General features: G+C 38.7%; 1 protein-coding gene across 1 annotated transcript in view; it reads right to left on the bottom strand.

Moving 5' to 3' along the window:
* The window catches only part of LOC133556168 (alpha-1,6-mannosylglycoprotein 6-beta-N-acetylglucosaminyltransferase B-like), a 242962-nt gene that overhangs the window by 102272 nt on the left and 115627 nt on the right, over positions 1-25063 (bottom strand). Inside the window, exons 5-8 of the mRNA XM_061905831.1 lie at positions 24952-25019; positions 19179-19346; positions 9526-9690; positions 3131-3300 (exon numbers count right to left, since the gene is read on the bottom strand). Of these exons, the coding sequence (XP_061761815.1) occupies positions 3131-3300; positions 9526-9690; positions 19179-19346; positions 24952-25019 (571 nt within the window). The remainder of the gene's footprint in view (positions 1-3130; positions 3301-9525; positions 9691-19178; positions 19347-24951; positions 25020-25063) is intronic.

Raw genomic sequence — 25063 nt, 5'->3', positions numbered from 1 at the left:
GCGGTAGGAAATGGATGGATTATTGAAACCGTTTGGAAACAATTAAGGTATGTGAATAAACATTTACAAATATATTCCTGAGCAAATAACTAATTTTGTCTAAAATTAACTGGGTGCGCCTCATAGTCCGGTGCGGCTAATATATGGAAAATATTATTTTGTCTAAAGTTAAATGCAGGGGTCCCTAAAGTTTTTGACCCGAGGGCTGGGGAGAGGGTAGTCTGTGTTTCCCTGCTTAGGCTGTTGCCCCCGCGACCCGACCTCGGATAAGCGGAAGAAGAAGGATGGATGGATGGATTAAAATAAAATAAAATAAAAAAATCGGTCTTAGCCTGGGCCCTGGAGAGGGGGTGCAGACTGAGGCCAAGGGAAAAAAACAACTCATAGCCATAGAACACACATGTAAGAGGGACACATCAAACGTCAAAGAACACAGAGGACATTAAAGACATTAAAGCAGCAGATACAACCAGACACTTCTACATACAGCTATGAATAAAAAGTAAAATAAACATATCCACTGTGGTGGCCTCTGTGGTGTTCCACGCCATCGTCCGCTGGGGTGGAGGGAGCATGGCCAGAGACAGGAGCAGACCCAACAAAGCAACCAAGAGAGCCGACTCCACTCTCGGCCGCCAACCAACTCTTGGCCAGTGTCCAGTCCGCATGGATGAGCGAGGATGCTTCCAAGAATACAGCCAAGACACACATATATACATACATATATATATATATATATATATATATATATATATATATATATATATATATATATATATATATATATATATATATATATATATACATACATATATATATATATATATATATATATATATATATATATATATATATATACATACATATATATATACATACATAAATATATATATATATATATATGTATATATATAGATATGTATGTATATGTATACATATATATACGTATAGATACATACATATACATATATGTATATATATATATGCATATATATATATATATATATATATATATATATATATATATATATATATAAAAACACACACACACAATCTAAACTGTCTTTTCCTTAAATTGAAAAAAACTCATACGTCCACTGATGTTTAAAAACTCAACACTCGTAGTCTAATTTATGTTTCCCCAACGATTTTTTTCCCCTCGAGCACTAATTGACTGAAAAATCGCGCATTTGCCGCCTTTGTGGCGCAAGCGTGATGAAGTCCCGTTACCGCTGAGAAAATGCATTTTTAGACAATATGATTTGCTTGAGCAGCTAGGAAACCCAATAACAAGCGGTAGAAAATGAAATGATGGATGGGCGAAAAAGGAAAGATTAAAAAAAACTTCTAATTTAGAAAAACAAGAACAGTTTTTTTTTTTTTTTAATAGTCAGGACTAGCCGCGGGCCGGATTTTAAAAGTTAAAGTTAAAGTACCAATGATTGACACACACGAGGTTTGATGAAATTATTATCTGCATTTTGGATGCTGGTATGCCTTATCTGCCTCAGAGACCCAGTGGGTCTACTAAGCGGTAGAAAATGAATTGATGGATGGGCGAAAAAGGAAATATTATAAAATATTAATAAAAAAAAAATATATACTATATATATATATATATATATATATATATATATATATATATATATGTGTATATTATTTATGTATTTATTTTTTTTCTTTTTACTTGGTAGATGCTGGCGTGCCTTATCTGCCTAGAAGACCCAGTAAAAAGCGGTAGAAAATGAATTGATGGATAGGCGAAAAAGGAAAGATTAAAACATAATACATATAAAAAAAAAATATATATATATATATATATATATATATATTCTTTTTTTTTGTTTATTATTATTATTATTTTTATTTTTTTTACTTGGTATTACCTGCAGGTCGGATTTTGGATGCTGGCGTGCCTTATTTGCCTAAGAGACCCAGTAACAAGCGGTAGAGAATGTATTGATGGATGAGTGAAAAAGAACAGATTGACAAAATAATAATACAAATGTAATTTAAAAACTAAATAAATAAATTATGATTATTTTTTACTTGGTACTACCCGCGGGCCGGATTTTGGATGCTGGCGGGCCGTATCCGGCCTGCGGGCCGTAGTTTGGGGACCCCTGGTTAAATGGGTGCAGCTTATTGTCCGGTGTGTCTAATATACGGAAACATTTTATTTTCGTCTACAGTTAAAAGGGTGCGGATTTTAGTCTGGTGTGGCTAATACATGGAAACATATTGTTTTTGTCTAAAATAAATTGGTGCGGCTCATAGCCATGTGCGTCTAATATATGGAAAATATTATTTTGTCTGAAGTTAAATGGGTGCGGCTTCTAGTCCGGTGCCATTAAAATATGGAAAAAATATTGTTTTCATCTAAAATGCAATTTCTGCATCTTATATTATAGTCTGGTGCGTCTAACATATAGGACAGTATTGTTTTCGTCTAAAACAAAGTGGGTGCGGCTTATAGTCCGGTATGTCCGTGTGTGATAAATATTGTTTTTGTCTAAAATTTTGTGGTTGTGGCTTGTATACACCGGTGTGCCTAACAGAAGGAAACAATATTTTTTTCCCCTAAAATTAGATGTGCTTATAGTCTGGTGGGGCTAATAAGACGAAACATGTTGTTTTCGTATGAAATTAAGTGGTTTTGTTACTGTCCGGTGCGGCTAATATATGAAAAAAAATAGTTTTTGTCTAAAATTAAATTGGCTTATAGTCTGGTGCGACTTATAAGAGGAAAAAATATTGTTTTCATCTAAAATGTAATTTGTGCAGCTTATATTATAGCCTGGTGCGGCTAATATATGGAAAAAAAAATTCTAATTTTGAGGGTGCGCTCTATATTCCGGAAAATAGGGTAATTAAAGACAGCATAGTCCATTACAGCCGTTAATAATAAATAGGTTAGTGTTTGTTCTCTGACTCATTTGTCTTGATGAAACCTTTCCTAGCATTCCACACTACAAAATAAAATATTTATGATTTGTGATTAATATCGGTATCGGCCAATACAGCCAAGGCTCCAATATCAGAAGTAGGAAAAAGGTCACCCCTTCTGACCACGTCCATGCATGTTGACCACCGCTACGTAACATGACAAGAAAACAAAATGGCCACATACCCATGCAGCTCCTTGACAGACACGGAGATCTTGAGGTCGTGTCCGAGCACGTAGAGAGCAGTGAGGATGTCGGCCCACTGCACCATCTCCCCCAGCGGACCCCCTTTCAGTACTTTGGGGCTGAACACATCGCCCGACTCCTCGGTCAGGAAGCCCACATGGACCAGGATCTGTGGTCGGAGGGGGGACAAAAAGGCAGGTGGATGTAGTCCTGCAGAACTTCTCATTCCCGGTATTTTGTAGGACTTCTGCGTCTGGGCAGGAAGTCATGCGTTCACATACGCTTCGGAGGATTCACAGCTGGGATCACTTTCATTAAAGGCCTACTGAAACCGACTACTACCGACCACGCAGTCTGATAGTTTATATATCAATGATGAAATAATAACATTGCAACACATGCCAATACGGCCTTTTTAGTTTACTAAATTGCAATTTTAAATTTCCCGCGGAGTTTCTTGTTGAAAACGTCGCGGAATGATGACGCGTACGCGTGACGTCACGGACTGTCAGGAAATATTAGCGCTGCACCACTCGCGGCTAAAAGTCGTCTGCTTTAACCACATAATTACAAAGTATTTTGGACATCTGTGTTGCTGAATATTTTGCAATTTGTTCATTTAATAATGGAGACTATAAAAAACAATGCTGTTGGTGGAAAGCGTTGTATTGCAGCTTTCTTTAGCACCGAGACACAGCCGGTGTTTCTTTGTTTGTTGTGAAGCGGAGCGGTCAAGCGAACATGTTTTCTCTACGTCAACCAGCATGTTTTTGGATGGGGAAATTGTGATATATATCTTACCGGAGATATCAGTGGATTATTCGTCGTCCTGCAGCAGCTGTGAGCTTGGATCCTCGGCTTCTCTCTGAGACACTGCGTGTTCACCGCAGCCAGCCGACCTCGAGGTATGTCTTTACAATCTTTAAAATCTCACTAAAACACTATTAAAACAATAAGCAGATAAGGGATCTTCCAGAAATATCCTAGTAAATGTGTCTAATTACTGAAACCCTCACATTACCGCCGCTTTTTTTTTTCTAGTCCTTCACTGTCAACATCCTAATTCACAAATCCTTCATCCTTGCTCAAATTAATGGGGAAATTGTCGCTTTCTCGGTCCGAATTGCTCTTACTGCTGGTGGCTCCCATTATAAACAATGTGAATATGTGTGGAGCCCTGCAACTCGTGACATCACGCGCACATACTTCCGGTAAAGGCAAGGCTTTTCTATTAGCGACCAAAAGTTGCGAACTTTATCGTCGATGTTCTCTACTAAATCCTTTCAGCAAAAATATGGCAATATCGCGAAATGATCAAGTATGACACATAGAATGGACCTGCTATTCCCGTTTAAATAAGAAAATCTCATTTTAATAGGCCTTTAATGTCAGATTCAAACCTGATGAAATGGAGTCAAGAGGCACCAAATTCATGCTAAATGTAGAAAAAAAAGCCAAGTGAATGATTCATATTTTCACAAAAATCGCTGCATTTTTTGCATTTATCCAACGTAGCATGATAGGAAAATTTATTTATTTTAAGTTAATCATATTTTTCTATAAAAATTGTTTTATATAATATTCATCAAACTAGCGTAATCAACATTTTTTACATGCACATTAGTGGCTCTCAAACTTTTCTCTGCCCTCTGATTAGGGATCAGCAACAGGCGAGTGACCTGATCACCAAACAGGAGGAAAGGAGCTCTGAAATAAGAAATTAACAAAACCAAAAAAATCCGCACAAATGTTTTGATTTATTTTTGTGTTTTATATATTGCGCACCTGAGGTAATGTTGCTGATCAATAGGAATGTATCATTATTAAATGAGTCTATTTCATTTATCAGTATCAAATGGATCAGGTCGGTCAAAATGTTTTATAAAATAAATAAGCACTTTAGTTTATGTTATAACCTGAAAAACAATGTTAATAAGGTTATTTTTTGTTTTAACTTGACCTACATTTTGTTGTTTTTTTTCATTACGATAACATGCCAATCAAAGGTGTACTTATAATTAGAATCTACGTGCCAGTCAAACTGAAATGCTAACTGTTAGCATGCGCAGAGTTAGCATGAATCAGGTACCGAGTGTAATGACTCATAGGTGAACCTATGCGAAAATGACAAAAAAAAAAGTTTGCATACTAATACTACCATGCTAACAGTTAGCATGGGTCACGTGTGAAGTTGTATGACTCTGGGGTAAACGGTTGCAAAATTAGTGAAAAAAGTTAGCCCTATATTGTTAGTGTGCCAACAGTTGGCATGTGTCACATACCAAATTGAATGACTCTGTGGTAAATGGTGGAAAAATGAGCTAAAAAAGGTAAGCACGGTAATGTTAACATAAAAGCATGTAAACAGCATGTGTCAAGGGTGAAGTTGTATGACTCTGGGGTAAACGGTTGCAAAATTTGTGAAAAAAGTTAGCCTCTCAATGTTTGCATGCTAACAGGTAGCATGTGTCACATACCAAGTTAAATGACTCTGGAGTAAATGGTGGAAAAATGAGCTAAAAAAATGGTAATCATGGTAATGTTAACATGCAAACATGCTAACAGTTAGCATGTGTCAAGGGTAAAGTTGTAAGACTCAGGGGTAAAAGGTTTAAAAATGACCGAAAAAAGTTAGCCTGCTAATGTTAGCATGCTGACAGTTAGAATGTGTCACATGCCAAGTTAAATGACTCTGGGGAAAACAGTTAGAAATTAGGCTAAACGAAGTAAGCATGGTAATTGTAACCTGCTAGCATGCTAACAGTTAGCACGTGTCAAGGGTAAAGTTGTATGACTCTGAGGTAAATGGTTGCAAAATTAGCGGAAAAAAAATTACCCTGTTAATGTTGGCATGCTGACAGTTAGCATGCGTCAAATACCAAGTTATATGACTCTGGGGAAAACGGTTAAAAAATGGGCTGAAAAAAGTAAGCATGGTAATGTTAACATGCTCGCATGCTAAGGTGTGTCAAGGGTGGAAGTATATCACTCCGGGGTAAAAGTTCTCAAAACTAGTGGAAATAATGGCCTGATAATGTTAGCATGCTAACAGTTAGCAAATGTGACAAACAGTTAGAAAATTATCTAAAAATACTAAACATGGTAATGTTTACATGATATCATGCTAACGGTTAGCTTGTGTCAAGGGTGAAGTTGTATGACTCTGGGGTAAATGTTTGCAAAATTAGCAAAACAAATGGCCTGCTAATATTAGCGTGCTAACAACTGGCATGTGTCACATACCAAGTTTTATGACTCTGGGGAAAACAGTTGCAAAATGAGCAAAACATGTAAGCATGGTAAAGTTAACATGCTATCATGCTAACAGCATGTATCAAGTATGAAGTTGTATGACTCTGGGGAAAAGATTTGCAGAATTAGCAAAATAAATGTTAGCATGCTGACAGTTAGAATGTGTCACATGCCAAGTTAAATGACTCTGGGGAAAACAGTTAGAAATTAGGCTAAACGAAGTAAGCATGGTAATTGTAACCTGCTAGCATGCTAACAGTTAGCACGTGTCAAGGGTAAAGTTGTATGACTCTGAGGTAAATGGTTGCAAAATTAGCGGAAAAAAAATTACCCTGTTAATGTTGGCATGCTGACAGTTAGCATGCGTCAAATACCAAGTTATATGACTCTGGGGAAAACGGTTAAAAAATGGGCTGAAAAAAGTAAGCATGGTAATGTTAACATGCTCGCATGCTAAGGTGTGTCAAGGGTGGAAGTATATCACTCCGGGGTAAAAGTTCTCAAAACTAGTGGAAATAATGGCCTGATAATGTTAGCATGCTAACAGTTAGCAAATGTGACAAACAGTTAGAAAATTATCTAAAAATACTAAACATGGTAATGTTTACATGATATCATGCTAACGGTTAGCTTGTGTCAAGGGTGAAGTTGTATGACTCTGGGGTAAATGTTTGCAAAATTAGCAAAACAAATGGCCTGCTAATATTAGCGTGCTAACAACTGGCATGTGTCACATACCAAGTTTTATGACTCTGGGGAAAACAGTTGCAAAATGAGCAAAACATGTAAGCATGGTAAAGTTAACATGCTATCATGCTAACAGCATGTATCAAGTATGAAGTTGTATGACTCTGGGGAAAAGATTTGCAGAATTAGCAAAATAAATGTTAGCATGCTGACAGTTAGAATGTGTCACATGCCAAGTTAAATGACTCTGGGGAAAACAGTTAGAAATTAGGCTAAACGAAGTAAGCATGGTAATTGTAACCTGCTAGCATGCTAACAGTTAGCACGTGTCAAGGGTAAAGTTGTATGACTCTGAGGTAAATGGTTGCAAAATTAGCGGAAAAAAAATTACCCTGTTAATGTTGGCATGCTGACAGTTAGCATGCGTCAAATACCAAGTTATATGACTCTGGGGAAAACGGTTAAAAAATGGGCTGAAAAAAGTAAGCATGGTAATGTTAACATGCTCGCATGCTAAGGTGTGTCAAGGGTGGAAGTATATCACTCCGGGGTAAAAGTTCTCAAAACTAGTGGAAATAATGGCCTGATAATGTTAGCATGCTAACAGTTAGCAAATGTGACAAACAGTTAGAAAATTATCTAAAAATACTAAACATGGTAATGTTTACATGATATCATGCTAACGGTTAGCTTGTGTCAAGGGTGAAGTTGTATGACTCTGGGGTAAATGTTTGCAAAATTAGCAAAACAAATGGCCTGCTAATATTAGCGTGCTAACAACTGGCATGTGTCACATACCAAGTTTTATGACTCTGGGGAAAACAGTTGCAAAATGAGCAAAACATGTAAGCATGGTAAAGTTAACATGCTATCATGCTAACAGCATGTATCAAGTATGAAGTTGTATGACTCTGGGGAAAAGATTTGCAGAATTAGCAAAATAAATGTTAGCATGCTCACAGTTAGCATGTCTCACATACCAAGTCATTTGACTCTGGGGTCAACGGTGGTAAAATGAGCTAAAAAAGTAAGCATTGTCACGTTAACATGCTAAAATGCTAACAGTTAGCATGTGTCAAGTATGAAGTTGTATAACTGTGGGGTAAACCTTTGCATGTGTCACATACCACACATATGCTGAATATCCCCTAGGGATCCATTAAGTACTTTCTATTCTATTCTATTCTATTCTATTCTATTCTATTCTATTCTATTCTATTCTATAACAAGTTATATGACTCTGGGGTAAACAGTAGCAAAATGAACTAAACAAGTAGGCAAATAATGTTAACATGCTATCACGATAACAGTTAGCATGTGTCAAGTATGAAGTCGGATGACTCTGGGGAAATAGTCTGAAAATTTGCTAAATAAATGTTGGCATGCTAACAGTTAGCATGTCTTACATACCAAGTCATATGACTCTGGGGTAAACGGTTGCAAAATGAGCTAAAAAAGTAAGCAGGGTCATGTTAACATGCTATCATGCTAAAAGTTAGCATGTGTCAAGTATGACGTTGTATGACTCTGGGAAAACGTTCGCAAAAGTAGCAAAAAAAATAAAAAAAATTCAGGCTAATGATAGCATGCTAACAGTTAGTATGCATCACATATCAAGTTAAACAACTCTGGGGTAAACGGTGGCAAAATGAGCTAAAAAATTCAGCAAGGTAATGTTAACATGCTATCATACTAACAGTTAGCAGGTGTCAATGGCGAAATTGTATGACTCAGGAGCAAACGGTGGCAAAATTTGCGAAAAAAAATAGCCTGCTAATGTTAACATGCCAACAGTTAGCATGTGTCACATACCAAGTTATATGACTTTGGGGAAAACAGTTATAAAATGGGCTAAAAATGTAAGCATGGTAATGTTAACATGCTAGCATGCTAAGGTTAGCATGCTAACAGTTAGCATGTGTCAAGGGCCTATTTGCATGACTCAGGGGTAAATGGTTGCAAAATTAGAGAAAAATGTTGACATGTGTCACATACAGTACAATACATTACAATACAATACAATACACAGTACAGTACAACAGTAGCAAAATAAGCAAAAAAAAAAGTTAGCCTGCTAACTTTAGCATGCTTGCATGGTCAGTGAAAATTTAATGTTTCTTTCTTCCTGGTCGTAAAAAAAAAAATTGAGAACACTAACCTAAGCCAGCTGCGACCTGAAAGGGACAAGCGGGATAAAAATGGATGGATGACCTAAGCCAATCAGAAGTCAGGATGAACTATTCTGCAAGCTCAATGAAATAGTTTGGCCAATTCCAACAGAGCGCCGCAGTAATGGGATGGTTAATGTGTGGTCAGCGCTGCCTGGAAGTTTGTTTACGCCGCAGAGAGAAAATGTGGCGAAACCAAATGAGGCACTTTAGGTCCCGCATCATCCGTTTGTGCAGACGGCGCGTGTGCGTGCGCATATTTATGTGTGCAAATGCTCGGCACTCACCCGCTTCTCGTCCCTCCAGTGGCCGCGCAGCTTGTCATCCAGCCGTCGAGCAGCGGAGGCCCACTGTGCTGCCAGCCTGCGTATGCGTCGTCTCATGAAGTTCAGCGACTCCTTTCCGGTGCCCACCTGCTCCAGCAGAGCGCCCGTGTCGAACCGGAAATTAGCCTAAAGGACGTTGACATTTTATTGTATTTAGTTACTCAGATTTTTGTTGTTATGTTATGATTGTAAATTGGATAACATCTCGGAGAAGCGTTCCACTCTGCAAGGCAAAAATATTTTCGTTTTTCCTTATTTAACCAGGTAAAAATTCATTGAGATTAAAATTTCTTAAAAAGAGTGACCTGGCCAAGAGAGCAGCAAAAACAAATTTCATAAAAACATACAACAACAACAAAAACAGTAGTATTGCATGCAACATTAACACAAAAACACACAAAATGTAAAAAAAAACAAAAACAAAAAACACACATTGCAAAAACGTTGAAAGATGGGCATTTTTACCACTGTGTTACATGGCCTTTCCTTTTAACAACACTCAGTAAACGTTTTCAAAATGAGGAGACCAATTTTTTAAGCTTCTTCCTTGATGTACAGCTTAAGTTGTTCAACAGTCTGGAGTCTCCGTTGTGGTATTTTAGGCTTCATAATTTGCCACACATTTTCAAATGGGAGACAGGTCTGGACTACATACAGGCCAGTCTAGTACCCACACTCTTTTACTTTGAAGCCATGCTGTTGTAACACGTGGCTTGGCATTGTCTTGCTGAAATAAACAGGGGCGTCCTTGATAACGTTGCTTGGATGGCCAACATATGTTGCTCCAAAACCTGTATGTACCTTTCAGCTTTAATGGTGCCTTCACAGATGTGTAAGTTACCCATGCCTTGGACACTAATACAGCCCCATACCATCACAGATGCTGGCTTCTCAGCTCTGCGCTTATAACATTCCGGATGGTTCTTTTCTTCTTTGGTCCAGAGGACATGACGTCCACAGTTCCAATAACAATTAAAATGTGGACTCGTCAGACCATAGACCACTTATAAACTTTGCGTCAGTCCATCTTAGATGAGCCCGAGCCCAGCGTTTCTGGGTGTTGTTGATCAATGACTTTCGCTTTGCATAGTAGAGTTTTAACTTGCACTTACAGATGTAGCGACCAAGAAAAACAGAATACAATTATTTGCAAATCCTTTTCAACTTATATTCAATTGAATAGACTGCAAAGACATTTTTTATTTTTTTTGCAAATAATCATTAACTTAGAAATTAATGGCAGCAACACATTGCACAACATTTCTCACTGGCATTTTTACCACTGGGTGTTGTTGATTAATGGCTTTGGCTCTGCATAGTAGAGTTTTAACTTGCACTTACAGATGTAGTGTGTAACCATTTAACCAGGGGCCCCTAATAAAGTATTAAAATAAGCCAGAGGATGCTGCATGTGTGCTTTCAACCGGAGGTTAGAGGTGTCGTTTCGTCTTCGGGTTGTCCATAACGTTACTACTTCCTCATTCATCATTATAAGCAACATTTGTAAGAAAAAAACGCGTTGATACTAGTAATACAAATTTGTCCTAAAAATACATGTACAGTACTACTTTTTCTTTTCAAAATGGGTATCATGGCTGTTTATGCAAAAACATTGACGTCATTGGCCACGCCCCCACTACATGCTTGGCCACGCCCCCACTACATGATTGGCCACGCCCCCGCCACCACACAGTTATTGACAAACTGTGGGCAACACTGGTGTATTATTATGGTAATTAGGGCTGTTTTGATCCAGGTTTTGAGATGCAGATTTTGATACCAATCTTAATATGGATATCGATCACATGTATCGACTGTACATTTTTAAATGTATTTCTAGTGAGTGCTATAGACAGTGTAACAATATCATTGCAATATTTAAACTTTTATGACATAACAAAGTCAATAGAACACAAAATTAAAATAAAACACAGTCCACTACTCGTTTTAATCATTTGGCTTTTGCGGGAAATTATTCTCTGAATTTGTAAGCATTAACAACAAAATGATTGACAAAATAAAAATATTGACCGTATCACTCCCGTATCGATCATATACTGATATTACTTTTAATGTCAACAATTTGTGGATGGATCTTCTTCTTATGTGTCGCGTACAATGCTGACTCAGCAGCAATTGTTAAATGATCCTCTCCATAACTCTACTCTAATTTCCTGCTAATAACTGCTTACTTCCTGCGGTAACGTCAACACTTCCTGAACTTTACTGAGCATTTATTTATTTTGTTGTTTAAAGCTGCTGCCTTGGCAACGTTGATGCTTGAGTAATCTCTTGTTTAAACCACCATTTTTAGTCTAAGTGTTTGCGTCTTGAATTAAGAGCCTGTGCCAAGGTTTTGTCAAAGGTAAGACACTTTTATGGCCCTGCTGAATTCCTGAGGTCTGGTGGAGATGTCTCTGACCCCCACCTTCTCCACGCACAGGACTGCTGGGAGATCACTAATCGATGTTATAATTGTCTTTTCAGTAGAAGATTACCAATACTCTCAACAAATTATTTTTGTTATTATGACTAACTTTTCCATGTTTAATCGAGACTTTCCTGGTCTTGGCTGATATCATAATCAGTCAATTTTTGTCCCCACCCTTCCCGTCCTTCCTCCCTCATTCCTAAAAGCAATATGAGATCTGAATTTGTTTTTGTCTCTCTCTCTTCTTGCTTTCTTCCTCGTTTCTGTAGCAGCGTAAAACGTTATCTGATGTTGTTTGGGATAAATACTTCCATCCATGTTCGTCCACTTATCCGAGGTCGGGTCGCGGGGGCAGCAACCTAAGCAGGGAAGCCCAGACTTTCCTCTACCCAGCCACTTCGTCCTGCTCTTCCCGGAGGATCCCAAGGCATTCCCAGGCCAGCCAGGAGACATAGTCTTCCCAACGTGTCCTAGGTCTTCCCCGTGGCCTCCGACCTGTCGGACGTACCCTAAATACTTCCTTAGAGAGGCGTTCGGGTGGCATCCTGAGCATGGCAGCGCTTCTCACCCTATCTCTAAGGGAGAGCCCCACCACCCAGCGGAGGAAATTCATTTCGGCCGCTTGCACCCGTGATCTTGTCCTTTCGGTCATAACCCAAAGCTCATGACCATAGGTGAGGATGGGAGCGTAGACCGACCGGTAAATTGAGAGCTTTACCTTCCGGCTCAGCTCCTTCTTCACCACAACAGATACAGCATCCGCATTACTGAATACGCCGCACCAATCCGCCTGTCGATCTCACGATCGACTCTTCCCTCACTCATGAGCAAGACTCTGAGGTACTTGAACTCCTCCACTTGGGGCAGGGTCTCCTCTTCAACCCGGAGATGGCACTACACCCTTTTCTGGGTGAGAACCATGGACTCAGACTTGGAGGTGTTAATACCCATCCCAGTCGCTTCACACTTGGCTGCGAACCGATCCAGTGAGCGGAAGATCCTGGCCAGATGAAGCCATCAGGACCACATCATCTGCAAAAAGCAGATACCTAATCCTGCAGCCACAAAACCGGGTGTTGAGTAGGATAAATACTTAAACGACCTTATCTTTCTCTGGGCATTTCTTTATGGAATAGAAAAATTGCAAACCACTATGTTATCTTAGCTTTTAGCATGCCTGCTACTGGCTTGCTTGCAAGTTTAGCCACAGGTGAAAACAATACCGCAAGTTCAGGACAATAAGCGGTTACTTTTTCCTACACTTCGAGCCATGCGACTTATGAAACGGTGTTGCTAATTTTTTTATTTTTCTTCGCTGACGGCCAATTTGCATATATATTGTTTTGAAAAAAACAAACAAACAAACAAGCAAATACAGTGAAAAGGTGTGTTATTGTTTGTGCTATGGCGCCATTTTTGGACGAGTGAGAGTCCTTCCATTTTGGTGCTTTTAACCGGAAGTACAAGTGCAGTTTCGTCTTCAAGCAGTCCATAGCATTTCCACACTAATGGATTCTTCATTCATCACTCGAAGCAACGTTTGTAAGTTTTACAAGACAACTAAAACTGTTTATACTTCCTAAACCGTCCCATGTATGATGTCTGTAGGTGTTTTTTCCTTATGTGGGCTCTGTACCAAGCATGTCGTTGTGGTTTGTGCAGCCCTTTGAGACACTTGTGATTTAGGGCTATATAAATAAACGGATTGATTGATTGATTTTCGTGCATATTTGTACGTGCTATCGTAACGTAATCAAGCTAGTGACGATAGCATTAGCTAATATGCTCACACATGTGTCTGTGTTAGTATTTTTAACTTACAATGCCATTCTTTTTGTCTTGTTTCAGTTTCACCAATTCCTTAGTAAATTCACCAAAATGTCACAGAGAAGTTATTGAGTCTGTTTAGCTGGTTGGAGAGCTAGCGTTTGCAGCTAGTGGGTCCATGACGATGACTTCTGTTTTGTTTGATCACCCGTTTTACTGCCGTGTTACAGAAAACATTTGGAAACAATTAAGGTAAGTAAATAAACATTTACAAAATATATCAGCGTAAATAACTAATTTCACAATGTATATATACAGTATATGCTGCTTATAGTCTAATGCTGCTTATATATGGAAAAACATTTGTTCACTTCTAAAATTTATTGGGTGAGGCTTATATCCTGGTGCGCTCTACAGTCTGAAATGATGGACTATCAGGCTAGGCTTTGAACCATGTGGCCTCTAAAACGGTGCGGCTAATTTGGGGATTTTTTTTTCTCTGACGGTAGGTTATAATGTAAAGAGTTAAAAAAAACAAGCAAATATAATAAATATATTTGCTTTTATATTTTTAATATATAAGCATATTGGCTGATATAATATATAAATATATTATATGTGTGATACTGTTTTGTGCAATGGCGTAATTCTCTGGATGAGTTCGCTAACTGCAGGTGTTGCACTGCCCTTCTGTTTAGACTTTTTATTTTTAAACCTAACGTAACTACAGTTGGCGTTCCGTCTTTTAGTCGTACATAGCTTTCCTACTCCTATGGATTCTTTATTCATCGCTCCAAACAACATTTGTAAGTTTTACAATATAACTAAAACAATTCTTACTTACTAAACTGTCCCATGTGTGATGTCTGCAAGAGTGTTTTTTCAGGCATATTTTTACGTGCAATTGTTATAAAGTAAAGCTACTATCGAGATCGTTAGCTTATATGCTAACACATGTGTCTGTGTTAGCATTATTAACTTACAATGGTATTCTTTCTGTGTTTTTTCAGTTTCATTAATTCCTCAATAAACTCACCAAAACGTCACAGTGGAGTTATTGAGTCTGTTTAGCTGATTGGAGAGCTAGCTTAAGCAGCTAGCGGGTTCATGACAATGACTTCTGTTTTGTTTGATCAACCGTTTTACTGCCGTGTTACAGGCACCATTTGGAAAACAAGTAATGTTATTAAACATTTACTAAATATTTCTGTGCAAATAACTAATTTCAAAACCTATATATCTGCGGCTTATAGTCAAGTGCGGCTTAAATATGGGAAAAATTTAGTTGGTGCGGCTTTTAGTCCAAAAAATACTGTAATACTACAAAACCTGTTTCCATTTAAGTTGGGAAATTGTGTTAGAGGTAAATAAAAACAGAACACAATGATTTGCAAATCCTTTTCAACCCATATTCAGTTGAATGCACTACAAAGACAAGATATTTGATGTTCAAACGCATAAACCTTTTTTTTTTTTTTAAATAATAATTAACTTAGAATTTCATGGCTGCAACACGTGCCAATGCAGTTGGGAAAGGGCATGTTCACCACTGTGTTACATCACCTTTTCTTTTAACAACACTCAATAAACATTTGGGAACTGAGGAAATTAATTGTTGAAGCTTTGAAAGTGGAATTCTTTCCCATTCTTGTTTTATGTAGAGTTTCAGCTGTTTAACAGTCCGGGGTCTCCGCTGACGTATTTTACGCTTCATAACGCGCCACACATTTTTGATGGGAGACAGATCTGGACTGCAGGCGGGCCAGGAAAGTACCCGCACTCTTTTTTTACAAAGCCACGCTGTTGTAACACGTGCTGAATGTGGCTTGGCATTGTCTTGCTGAAATAAGCAGGGGCGTCCATGAAAAAGACGGCGCTTAGATGGCAGCATATGTTGTTCCAAAACCTGTATGTACCTTTCAGCATTAATGGTGCCTTCACGAATGTGTCAGTTACCCATGCCTTGGACACTAATACACCCCCATTCCATCACAGATGCTGGCTTTTGAACTTTGTGTCGATAACAGTCTGGATGGTTCGCTTCCCCTTTGATCCAGATGACACGATGTGAAATATTTCCAAAAACAATTTGAAATGTTGACTCGTTCACAGAACACAGAACATTTTTCCACTTTGCATCAGTCCATCTTAGATGATCTCGGGCCCAGAGAAGCCAGCAGCGTTTCTGGATGTTGTTGATAAATGGCTTTTGCTTTGCATAGTAGAACTTTAACTTGCACTTACAGATGTAGCGACGAACTGTACTTAGTGACAGTGGTTTTCTGAAGTGTTCTTGAGCCCATGTAGTGATATTCTTTAAAAATTGATGTCGGTTTTGATACAGATCGAAGGTCACAGTCATTCAATGTTGGCCATGCTGCTTACGTGAAGTGATTTCTCCAGATTCTCTGAACCTTTTAATGATATTATTAACCGTAGATGTTGAAATCCCTACATTTCTTGCAAATGCACTTTGAGAAACGTTGTTCTTAAACTGTTTGACTATTTGCTCACGCAGTTGTGGACAAAGGGGTATACCTCGCCCCATCCTTTCTTGTGAAAGACTGAGCATTTTTAGGAAGCTGTTTTTATACCCAATCAGGGCACCCACCTGTTCCCAATTAGCCTGCACACCTGTGGGATGTTCCAAATAAGTGTTTGATGAGCATTCCTCAACTTTATCAGTATTTATTGGCACCTTTCCCAACTTTTTTTTCACGTGTTGCTGGCATTAAATTCTAAAGTTAATGATGATTTGCAAACAAAAAAACGTTTATCAGTTTGAACATCAAATATGTTGTCTTTGTAGCATATTCAACTGAACATGGGTTGAAAAGGATTTGCAAACCATTGTATTCCGTTTATATTTACATTTAACACAATTTTCCAACTCATATAGAAACAGGGTTTGTATTTTTTACAGTAAAATTCTGACGACTGAGCTGCTGTTAATTTAATATTTGTATGTGTTTTTTAATTCTGTGGGTGCGCTCAATACTCCGGAAAATACGGTACTTGATATACTAAGAAATGTAGTTTATTTTCCGTAATGGATGTTATTATTATTAGCTTAGGGGGGCGGCTCCACACTGCGTATGAAGCCACATAGTTAGCTGCTAGCTTGTCAGCCAGAGAGGATCGGCATCAATCTGCAACGCTTGATCACATATTTTAAACTGTATGACGGCGGCAAAATATTTCAAACCCCTCAGCGTGAGGCAGCACCGTCCTACTGACTTGTTGCCACGGCCCCTGGGTTGTGTCCGCAAAAATAGGCAGAAATAAGCGTCTGCTCAGATGCCCTCAGCGGGTACATTAGCATGCAGAGCTGTCATGTACTCGCACAATGCAGGTAAAGGACTCCTCTGAACAGCAACCGGTGATACCCAAGAGACGCATATAACCCACAAAAGCGCGTGTGTGCGTGTGTGTGTGTGCATGTGTGTGTGTGTGTGTTGGGGGGTGGGGGGGGGGGTGCGTGCATGTGTATGTTTGTATTTCTACACTTCTTGAGACATCAACATGGAAAAGTGCCTTCCATATGAGTAGGTGTGAACAAGTTAGGACATAAATCGTGGTATCAAATATAGAAAACCATTGCATCTAACAGAGAGCCAAATACAAACACCGTTTCCATATGAGTTGGGAAATTGTGTTAGATGTAAATATAAAGGGAATACAATGATTTGCAAATCCATTTCAACCCATATTCAGTTGAATGCACTACAAAGACAAGATATTTGCTGTTCAAACTCATAAACTTTTTATTTTTTTTGCAAATAATAATTAACTTAGAATTTAATGGCTGCAACACGTGCCAAAATAGTTGGGAAAGGACATGTTCACCACTATGTTACATCACCTTTTCTTTTAACAACACTCAATAAAAGTTTGGGAACTGAGGAAACTAATTGTTGAAGCTTTGAAAGTGGAATTCTTTCCTATTCGTGTTTTATGTAGAGCTTCAGTCGTTCAACAGTCCGGGGTCTCCACTGTCGTATTTTACGCTCCATAATGCGCCACACATTTTCGATGGGAGACAGGTCTGGAGTGCAGGCGGGCCAGGAAAGTACCCGCAGTCTTTTTTTACGAAGCCACGCGTTTCTAACACTGGTCTTGCTGAAATAAGCAGGGGCGTCCATGATAACGTTGCTTGGATGACAACATATGTTCCTCAAAAACCTGTATGGACCATTCAGCATTAATGGTGTCTTCACAGATGTGTAAGTTACCCATGGCTTGGGCACTAATGCACCCCCATACCATCACAGATGCTGGCTTTTGAACTTTGCGCCTATAACAATCCGAATGGTTATTTTCCTCTTTGTTCTGGAGGACACCACGTCCTCTGTTTCCAAATAAAAATTGGAAATGTGGACTCGTCAGACCACGGAACACCTTTCCACTTTGCATCAGTCCATCTTAGATGAGCTCGGGCCCAGCCAAGCCGGCAGCGTTTCAGGATATTGTTGATAAATGGGTTTGGCTTTGCATAGTAGAGTTTTAACTTGCACTTACAGATGTAGTGACCAACTGTAGTTACTGACAGTGGTTTTATGAAGTGTTCCTGAGCCCTTGTGGTGATATCCTTTACACACTAATGTCGGTTTTTGATGCAGTACCGCCTGAGGGCTTAAAAGTCCAAACTTCTTTGTCACGTGTTGCTGGCATCAAATTCTAAAGTTATGGTTATTTGCAAAATAAAACATGTTTATCAGTTTGAACATCAAATACATTGTCTTTGTAGCATATTTAACTGAATATGGGTTGAAAAGGACTTTCAAATCATTGTATTCCGTTTATATTTACATCTAACACAATTTCCCAACACATATGGAAACGGAGTTTGTATTTTAGAAAGTGTTGACCTAAAGAGTGAGGCATTTTTCGTAGGTCTCAAGGTAACAAATACAAGAATGTGTGTGTGTGTGTGTGTGTGTGTGAGTGTGTGTGTGTGTGTGTGTGTGTGTGTGTGTGTGTGTGTGTGTGTGTAGAAGCGAGGGCTGCAGTATGTCTTCACATCAGAATTCAATACGGAGGCAGCACAATACTCCGGGGACGACCACGCATGAGGTGGTGGAGGTTAAACGCGGAGTCGGACCTTTAGGAATTGTCCGGAAATGTTTCAATTGTTAGCAGCGAGGATGAAGATTGAGATGAGACAAAAGGGTAAAGAAGAACGCCGTGGTGCATATTCTGCCTGCCAAGACAATATTGGTCACCAAGTCAAGCTGGTGATTGATTGTGAAAGTGATAAACGCCCACCCTGACCTCAACAACGTCAAGAGCAGGCCACCAGTTTTACATTTCTTTCATTTTCATTTCATTTTTATTTTTATCCATGCTGACTGCGAATGCCTTCAAACACAAAGCTGATAAATTCCATGCCCCGGACGTCAAATGGTGCGTTACGTACTTGTTGCCTGGGCGGGGTTTTCAAAGTGGGCGTCGCGGTTTGATTCCTCCAGGCCAGCGGGGGGCAAAACCACTCCACCTCGCTCAGGTAGACCAGGAAGGAGCAGTCCGAGCCGTCGACGCCGTAAAAGGCGTAGCACGGGTCCGAGGTCCAGCGGGAACGCATCCACTGAAACACAAGGGCGAGAGGTTCAGTGGCACCTCTGGAGGGATATGCTGGTATTGCAATAATACAAAACCCAAAACCAGTGAAGTTGGCATGTTGTGTAATTCGTAAATAAAAACCGAATACAGGGATTTACAAATAATTTTTTACTTATATTCAATTGAATATACTGCAAAGACATTTTTTTTTTTTTGCCAATAATCAATAACTTAGAATTTAATGGCAGCAACACATTGCAAAAAAATTGGTACAGGGGCATTTTTACCACTGGGTGTTGTTGATAAATGGCCTTGGATCCGCATAGTAGACTTTTGACTTGCCCTTACAGATGTAGCGACAAACTGTAGTTATTGACAGTGGTTTTCTGAAGTGTTCCTGAGCCTAATATGGTGATGTCCTTTACACATGGATGTCGCTTTTTGATGCAGTACCGCCTGAGGGATCGAAGGTTCGTAATATCATCGCTTACGTGCAGTGATTTCTCCAGATTCTTTGAACAATTTGACGATATTAAAGACCGTAGATGGTGAAATCCCTATATTCCTTGCAATAGTTCGTTGTGAAATGTTGTTTTTAAACTGTTGGACAATTTGCCCACACATTTGTTCACAAAGTGGTGACCCTCGAATGACTGAGCGTTTCATGGAAGCTGCTTTTATACCCAATCATGGCACCGACCTGTTCCCATTTAGCCTGTTCACCTGTGGAATGTTCCAAATAAGTGTTTGATGAGCATTCCTCAACTTTCTCAGTCTTTTCTGCCACTTGTACCATCTTTTTTAAAACATGTTGCAGGCATCAAATTCCGAATGAGCTAATATTTGCAAAAAATAAAAAAAAAATTCCAGTTCGAATGTTAAATATCTTGTCTTTGCCGTCTACTCAATTGACTATAGGTTGAAAAGGATTTGCAAATAATTGTCTTCTGTTTTTATTTACCATTTACACAATGTGCCAACTTCACTGGTTTTGGGGTTCGTACTAAAGTTGTCAAAAGTATTGGTACAGTGGAACTGGGGTTGTCCCGATATCAATATTTTGTAATATAATAATAAAGTGGACCACAAAAAATGTCATTATAGGCTTTATCTCAAAATAGCATCTTATGATACATTAAATATGAGTGTATTTTTAGACAACTACTTTTAATTTTAAGTAAGCAAACAAAACAGGAACATATTGTGTCATTTCTCATTCTATTAATTTGTCAAATGTATGATGGATTATTAATCTACTTGTTCGTTTCCTGTTAATATCTGCTTACTTTCTGTTTTAACATGTTCTATCTACACTTCTGTTAAAGTGCAATAATCACTTATTCCTCTGTTGTTTAATACTTTACATTAATTTTGGATGATACGAACAAATTTGGGTATCAATCCGATACCAAGTAGTTACAGCAAGCATTTTAGATCGGGGGCCACATGGAAACAAATCTACTCGTAAGTGGGCCGGACCGGTAAAATCCCAGCACGATAACTTAAAAATAAAGAAAATTTCTGATTATTTTTCTTAGTTAAAAAATAGAACATTCTGAAATTGTACAAATCATGTTTTTTTACACTTACATGTTTCGGTTAGTAGTATTCAATTTTTTTCTTTATTTATATTTTCTGAATAAATTATGTGATAATGTTCATCAGTCAACTCATTGGTGTTAATTTTCAATCCATCAAGATGCAAAATTGATATCAAAATCAAATTACAGGATGTTGTTTATGTAGTTTGCTCATTTTCCTCGACTGATGTACCAACATCATGTGGTTTATTTCGTACAAATGTCGCATCTTCTATAAAGATACAAAGAATTGCTATTGCGACATCCAGTGGACACATTTAGAACAACTCTTTTTTTATTCAAAAATTCAGGTTAATTTATTTTACTTAGAAAACTCATCCCGAGGGCTGGATGAAACCTGCTAGCAGGCCTGATTCGGCCCTCGGGCCATACGTTTGACAACCCTGAGTTACTGGGTCATACTTTGGTCATAATTAAAGTCACATATTTCCTGAGTTTATAAACAATAAAAAAATGACAAAAGATTATGTGATTATAAAAAAAAAATGTATCGATGTAATCATAGTAGTATCAACTATTTACGGCTCTTGTACTTGGTATCGTTACAATCAATGTATGTATAGACCTGCCCACTTTTTTACATTCAGGAATGCTAGCTTGCTGTTAGCGGTTAGCTATTATATCCTCCTAAGGTGAGTAGTGAAACATGTTTAACTAGGGATGATACTCGTAAGAAACTTACTTTATTTGTCGCCATGGAGACCAGGATCAGTGATTTAGAAGTCGCTAAAACACTGCCTACAGCGGATGGATTTTAGCCGCAAGCTATGTTTTAAAACACCTCTTGTAGAGTGGCGTTTCACTGTTTACAACTTCACATTTATCGTTTGTTTTTAAGCCAAAACGCGTCCGTTCTCCCTTTTACAGTATGTCTCCACGCCGTGTTTGCTTGCAAGTACTTTGTGCGTGTGCGTTGACGAAAATGTGCCTCAGCTTGTATTATTTGCAATGCCACGATGTGACCACGGTGCACCGTAATGTCTGTAAAAAAAACGAATAATACCCGTATTTTTCAGTGGCAGTATAGTACCGTTTCCAAGTCATGAGTACAGCAGTACTTTATTAGTAAAAGTATACCGTACTAACACCTTTATATTTAACCCTTCCGGTTTACAAACTTTTCTATCACACCGAATATGCCTCTGTGTACAAATGCTTTATTCATTCTTCGTAACACAGCAAGCTTTACTTGTAATGAGAAAGAACTTTTCTGGAAAAATATGCCAAAGTGGACTTATTTCACAGCGGAGGAGAATACTACCTCTTGTTCAGCGGCACCTCTTCCAAGAGCACACAGACGGCCCCTCTCCTCACCCCCCTCTGTCTGTTCCTTTCTCTACTTTAGTGATGTTAATGTACTGTAAGTGGGTTTTACTTTTTAAAGTCTTTATGATTGTAGCAATATGAATGTGAAAGTTAGGGATTTTTGTGATTTCTGATGGTTTGTGAGGGCACAAAGGAGTTCATGGTGTGTGTGTGTGTGTGTGTGTGTGTTTCTACTCATATGGATTCTTCATTTATCAGTTCAAACAACGTTTGTAAGTTTTACAATATGACTAAAACAATTCTTGCTCACTAAACCGTCCCATGTTTGATGTCTGTAAGAGTGTTTACACATATTTGTATGTGCTATCGTGATTTAATAAGGCCAGCGTCGTTAGCAGTAGCTAATACCAAAGACTATAAAAATGGGACAAGTCTTTTAGCATTGTTTTCAGTTTTACAAATTCCTCAGTAAATTCACCAAAATGTCACCGTGGTGTTATTGAGTGTGAAGATGACTTCTGTTTTGTTTGATCAGCCATTTTACTGCCCTGTTACAGACACCTATTTGGCAACAATTAAGGTATGTAAATAAACATTTACAGAATATAACTTATTTCAAAACATATATATCTGCAGCCTATAGTCCGCGCGGCTAATATATGGGAATATGTGTTTTTTCTTATTCAAATTTAGTGGGTGAGGCTTATATCCTGGTGCGCTCAATAGTCCGAAAATGACGAACAATAAAGTACTTACTCTTTTCCTAGGCTTTGAACCATGTGGCCTGTAAAACGGTGCGGTTAATTTGGGGATTTTTCCTCACTGACGGTAGGTTATAAAGTAAATATCCATCCATCTTCCTCCGCTTATCCGAGGTCGGGTCGCGGGGGCAGCAGCCTAAGCAGGGAAGCCCAGACTTCCCTCTCCCCAGCTACTTCGTCTAGCTCCCCCCGGGGGATCCCGAGGCGTTCCCAGGCCAGCCGGGAGACATAGTCTTCCCAACGTGTCCTGGATCTTCCCCATGGCCTCCTACCGGTTGGACGTGCCCTAAACACCTCCCTAGGGAGGCGTTCGGGTGGCATCCTGACCAGATGCCCGAACCACCTCATCTGGCTCCTCTCGATGTGGAGGAACAGCGGCTTTACTTTGAGTTCCTCCCGGATGACAGAGCTTCTCACCCTATCTCTAAGGGAGAGCCCCGCCACCCGGCGGAGGAAACTCATTTCTGCCGCTTGTACCCGTGATCTTATCCTTTCGGTCATGACCCAAAGCTCATGACCATAGGTGAGGGTGGGAATGTAGATCGACCGGTAAATTGAAAGCTTTGCCTTCTGGCTCAGCTCCTTCCTTCTAAAGTAAATAGTTAAAAGAAAATAAGCAAACACACTTTATAGGTGTGATATTGTTTGTGTTCGTTACCTGCAGGTGCTGCAGTGGCTGCATTGCCCGTCTGTTCAGACTTTTTATTTTTTAAACCTACCATAAGTACAGTTGGCGTTCCTTCTTTTAGTCATCCATAACGTTCCTACTTGCATGGATTCTTCATTCATCATTCCAAGCAAAGTTTGTAAGTTTTACAATACAACTAAAACAATTCTTACTTACTGTGTGATGTCTGCAGGAGGGTTTTTTTCATGCATATTTGTACGTGCTATCGTAATGTAGTAAAACTATACCGAGCACTAGCTAATTTGCTAACACGTGTGTCTGTGTTAGCATTATTACCTTACAACGGCATTCTTGTTGTATTGTTTCAGTTTGACAAATTCCTCAGTAAATTCACCAAAACGTGGAGTTAATGAATCTGACTGGAGAGCTAGCTTCCGCAACTAGTGGGTCCATGACGATGACTTCTGTTTTGTTTGACCGCCCGTTTTACTGCCCGGTTACAAACCCCGTTTGGCAACAATTAAGGAATGTAAATAAACATTTACACAATAGAACTCATTTCACATCGTATATATCTGCAGCTTTTAGTCCGGTGGGGCTAATATATGGGAAAATATGTTTTTCTTCTAAAAATTTAGTGGGTAAGGCTTACATCCTGGTATGCACTAAAGTCCGAAAATGACGGTACTTGACAATAATACTTTATTTATGATCATATTTATAAAATATATTGTTTGTTTTGATATACTGGGAAGTTATCTTTTTGGGTGTATAGTTACCTCTTGGCAGTTTATACTGATATTTATATAATGAAGTTGCACACTGATCTTAAATACGTGACACATTTTTTTCAATAAAGTAATGTATTTAGAAGTATAAGAGTTAATTTTTTATAAATGTTTTATTTCTTTCAGGAAAATTCTGGTACGGTGACAACCCTACCAGTCTCTTCTGTAAATATATGCAATTATGTTGTTTTGCTTGAATAATTATAAGACATAGCACATCTGTTTAACAGTAAAATATGCTAATAAAAATAATTTTAATTAACAAAAGTCCCTCTAATTGGCCTGGTTCACAACTTTAACGGGCTTGAAGACCTAGCCTTGTGTAAGGTCGTTATGTTGATTTAATTAAAATTACAATGCAAATTGGAACCTTTTATCGCATACCTTCTCTGTACTTTGCTACATAATTGTTTTAATTAAATACATCCACAGACTCGTCCAAATTAGTATTTGCTTAGTGATGACCAACGCGCTGACAAGCGTTGCAGTCATATTGTCGTACACAAAACAGCCGCAGGAAGAAAAAAAAAAAAAAAAAGACAACAAAATAATGTCTTTTGAAAGGAGACGCTGGAGGAGGACTTACATCCATCTTGCCGGGACAGTCTGGGTAACGAGGGTCTTTGGGAATGTCACACAATGTTCCTTCCCTCACTGCAGACAAGAAAAAAATGGTGGTTTTCAACCCCGTACGGACT

The sequence above is a fragment of the Nerophis ophidion genome, linkage group LG07, assembly GCF_033978795.1.
Source record: "Nerophis ophidion isolate RoL-2023_Sa linkage group LG07, RoL_Noph_v1.0, whole genome shotgun sequence".
NCBI classification, from domain to species: Eukaryota; Metazoa; Chordata; class Actinopteri; order Syngnathiformes; family Syngnathidae; genus Nerophis; species Nerophis ophidion.
Note: the sequence above shows the minus strand (reverse complement) of the source record. Positions and strands in the feature narration are given on the sequence as shown.